The 3,909-nt window shown below is 41.4% G+C and overlaps 1 protein-coding gene across 1 annotated transcript; it reads left to right on the top strand.

Moving 5' to 3' along the window:
• The first annotated feature begins 3,131 nt into the window (after nucleotides 1–3,131).
• On the top strand, nucleotides 3,132–3,652 carry gnrh2 (gonadotropin-releasing hormone 2). Its single transcript, XM_041955427.1, has 3 exons — nucleotides 3,132–3,266; nucleotides 3,403–3,486; nucleotides 3,614–3,652. The coding sequence occupies exons 1-3, from the start codon at nucleotides 3,132–3,134 to the stop codon at nucleotides 3,650–3,652; spliced, it is 258 nt and encodes an 85-aa protein (XP_041811361.1).
• The last annotated feature ends 257 nt before the right edge of the window (nucleotides 3,653–3,909 follow it).

The raw sequence follows: 3,909 nt of genomic DNA, 5'->3' as shown, positions 1-3,909 counted from the left end.
TTATTCCTGGAGCTTTGCCCCAGTGGAGCATTTTGAATGCCCCGGAGAATCATACGTCTACACTTCTACAGCGTTAGACTGGAGGAAGACTAGAGTCCAACTTTGCTCTTCTTCTCTCCCCCTTTATATGTCCTTTGTGTCTCCTTTCCAACTCCTGTCACTGTTGTCCACTTATCGCTTCCCTTTTCCTCTTTCACTTTGTACTTTGGACCATTTTCCCCCAAGTGGTCACTGCCCACTCCCTTTTGTACATAATGTAAGGTTATTTATATTTCATTCCTGTCTGCTGCCTTGCTTCTTTTGTCCCCCCCCCCCCCCCCTTCCTTTTTCCTTCTTTTCAAAAGATGTATATTGAACTGTATCGGGACCATTTTGAAATGTATTACAGATGTTTTGTTTTGGCCATTTTTAATTTGGTAAAATTGTCTTAAGCAAATCCTATTTTTTAATTTGCCTATGTTTGTTTCTAGTGTTTTGTTATTCAACATTTGAATATATGTATATATAATTATATATATATGATAAAATTATATATAATTATATAATGCCAAATGGCCTTTCTAAGCAAGATACTGTTCAAACCTAATAAAGTGCTTGAGATTTTATCTTTTGTCTGTATTTATTGTGTTTCAATGTAAAACACGGATGTTGCGTCACATGTGTCACACATCTCAAATGCAGTCATCCATTGTTTTTGCTTGTTTCCAGTCAGGACAACCTGATGCTCATTACAGCTCACTTCTCAATGAAGACTAATGGTTCAGGGGTGCAAAATAATTGCCAATCGTTCATGTGCCTTATAGATCAGGAACTCATCTTGAGTGTTGCTCTTGAAGGGTTTTCAATCAGCGTTTAACCCTTCACCCCGATCAAATATTAATGAGCTTTTTGCCCCAATAAATAATTAATCAGAGAATCATTAGGATTACTGTTGAAATGTGTCGGTGGACAGTATCTGCAATACATTTTACATTAGGTATATATTAATGTAGAATCGCTATTCAACAAACCTGTTATTATTCAGTTTGGTGGGCTTACAGCAGGGTATCAGGAAAAAACGGCATCAAGTTGCATGAAAGGAAATGTTGGATCCAGTGATTTGGGAGCTTGACTTAACTGATCTGTCTCTTGTGAGTCCCTGAACTTTGTTAAAGTGCAGCAATAAATCGTTGAAATATGTCTGTAAGATGGAATGATTGAGGACCAGGAACAGCTTTGATCCACTGGTTTTTTTCATGTATTAATGCACCACTCAGTGAAAAGTTAAAGTGGAGCTGTCAGAACTCCAAAGGAAAAAAGAGGTGACAGGATAGTCAGACTGCTAAAATGAGCATGAGCTCCACTATTCGCATGGTTTTGCTGTTGTTGTATCTCTTTCACGTGTGCTGTGGAGCAGGAAATAACCATGTAGCCGGCCATCAGCAATATGTTAAACTTGTAAATGATCACTGACAGACTTCTGAGGGTAATTGCTCTTGCTTCACATTGACAGGTGAGTCTGGGAGTGGTGATCGTGAGTCATCAGTGACGCATCTCGCTTGCGCCAATCAGTCCTGTGTCACAGCCCTCAAGCAGGCGGACGATCTGAGTCGACAGCAGCACGTCACGCTGTCAGTCGCTTCCTCTGTCAGAACTGGTTCTGCATCAAAAACTCGGAAAAGGAAATGCCTTTCTTCCTCTAATTGAGCAGGGTGTCATGAGTGGCCTGGCCAGGAATCCACAGTGTTTGTTCCCTGTGTCACCTGTGTTTCCCCTGACTGAGGGGTCATCCGGGTTAGAGGGAGGATGTGTGATGGGTCACTGCGGTCAAAGCAGGTGCAAGAGGACAGGAAATGGGTACTGTTGAGTTTTACCTTCCGACGATGACCTGCTGTTTGATCTGAGAAACACGATTACATTCTATTAGTCAAAGATAATAGTCGACAGGGCCCAGAGTGCAGAAGTCAGGGTTGTGTATATATAAATCTGTTATCTGAGGGACTTAAATCTGTTATTCAGCAGGAGTGGCAGTATTTGGAAGTGGGTACAGATGATGCAAGTGAGCAGATGAGCATCCCAGGGGTGTCAGTGCTGTTTGCAGGTGATAATTGGAACTGGCCATGTCCTCTGGACCTCTCGTCCCCAGTTACTGTTCATTTGACCACTGGGAACAGAGGGGCCAAAGGGGTCAGTAATGGGCGGCGCAATTAGGGAATTGATCATGTAAATGTGCGTCAGGAGGGGGTCCTTTAGACTGGTACATATATTGAGAAGGAGGATGAGGTTGAAGAGAATCTCCACAGTAACATACTTGTGATACTGTGAGATACCTTTAGCAACTGAAGGACAAGCAGAGTGAGCCTCTGGCAGGACGCTGGGACACCTGTAGTGATTAAGTGGTGAGAGTTGAGACCAAGGTAAGTACGCTAACTTACTCTTTACTGTACTCTACCTAAAACATACATTGTTAATATCAGAGCATAGTTACAGTGTTGTTGTTGGAAAACCACCTTTAATTGATCGTGGTTATTATTACCAGAAACCTGTTGTCTCTCAAGCTAAACTGATGCAAGATATCTTAGTATTGTTCAGCGTATTTTGCCTGACATTTGGCCTGTCACAGTCAGTCACAGGGGAAAACAATGTATTTAAAAGGCAATGTCAATGATGAAAATATTAAAATGATGCCCTATGTAACAATGTTGTTCCAGGTGCTATAATGTGTTTGACTGATTGATGGCAAGCAAGCATTTTCCATTTTTAATACAGCTGATTAGAAAAAAAGGACAAATACTTCAGCAATGCAAATGCAAAATTCAATCCAAATAATAAAACTCATAGCATTACTGTGTCTTAGCCTGAGTGTCTTGATATTATTGCAAATTATAGCAGTTTTCTGGTGACAATCACCTGTACTGTATGTACAGTAATAGTAGCAATAGTTGAGCTAAATCGAGGATGCCTTGACAAATTCAGTCCCAACATTCTGCCAAACAACTGATGGAAAATATCATTTAGAGCAATTTATATGAACTTTTAGACACTTTGCAATTTGTTTGGATTTTGTAAACCAGACAGCAAATGATCAACAATAATAGCTCTTCTAGTCAGAGCTAATGGAGTGTCCGTCTTTGCCTTTAGGTGGGAATATCATGTGTGTATCTCGGCTGGTTTTGCTGCTTGGGCTGCTTCTATGTGTGGGGGCTCAGCTGTCCAGCGGCCAGCACTGGTCCCACGGTTGGTACCCTGGAGGCAAGAGGGAACTGGACTCTTTCAGCACCTCAGAGGTCGAGATCTGCGTCTGTGTGTGTGCCAGCGTGAATGGTTTTCCCGTTCGCTGAGCATTTCCTGTTGAGAATGATGATATTCGTCACCTCTTTCCTCACTTTTCTGATATTCTGGATCTCTCTCTCTGGTTCTCAGATTTCAGAGGAGATTAAGCTGTGTGAGGCAGGAGAATGCAGCTACTTGAGACCCCAGAGGAGGAGCGTTCTGAGAAATATCCTTGTAAGTGAGCAACAGATGCCACTCTGTTCACCTAATGCCCACATATCTATACTCTGGACATAATGTCATAATAAACGTATTGAGTATAGCGTGTCTGACTCATGTTATACTGTATGACTCTTCACAGTTGGATGCCCTAGCCAGAGAGCTCCAGAAGAAGAAGTGACAGCCATCCACTCCACACTGCTTTTGTATCTAGTGACCCTACTCTTCAGTGTCCTCGTTCTCGATGTGAAACAACTTTATGTTTATCCTCTGATCTTGTCTATTTCTTCGATTTGTCAGTAATTTTTTTTTTTAGTATTACGTGGATTTTCCCTGTGGCAAAGACATGTTGAAATTATAAAGCCCCATAATAAAGCATCTATTTTGATATTAACTTTTTCTAATTTTTGGTGTCCAAAGTTGTCTATGGCATTGTGA

Source organism: Chelmon rostratus, chromosome 2 (genome assembly GCF_017976325.1).
Source record: "Chelmon rostratus isolate fCheRos1 chromosome 2, fCheRos1.pri, whole genome shotgun sequence".
Lineage (NCBI taxonomy): Eukaryota > Metazoa > Chordata > Actinopteri > Chaetodontiformes > Chaetodontidae > Chelmon > Chelmon rostratus.
Note: the sequence above shows the minus strand (reverse complement) of the source record. Positions and strands in the feature narration are given on the sequence as shown.

Bases quoted from the DNA above. Each gene is read 5' to 3' on its own strand.
- gnrh2 (XM_041955427.1), top strand. From the start codon at position 3,132: ATGTGTGTATCTCGGCTGGTTTTGCTGCTTGGGCTGCTTCTATGTGTG. The intron at 3,267-3,402 runs GTCGAGATCTGC...TCTGGTTCTCAG, and splicing joins ACTCTTTCAGCACCTCAGAG to ATTTCAGAGGAGATTAAGCT. The intron at 3,487-3,613 runs GTAAGTGAGCAA...GACTCTTCACAG, and splicing joins GCGTTCTGAGAAATATCCTT to TTGGATGCCCTAGCCAGAGA.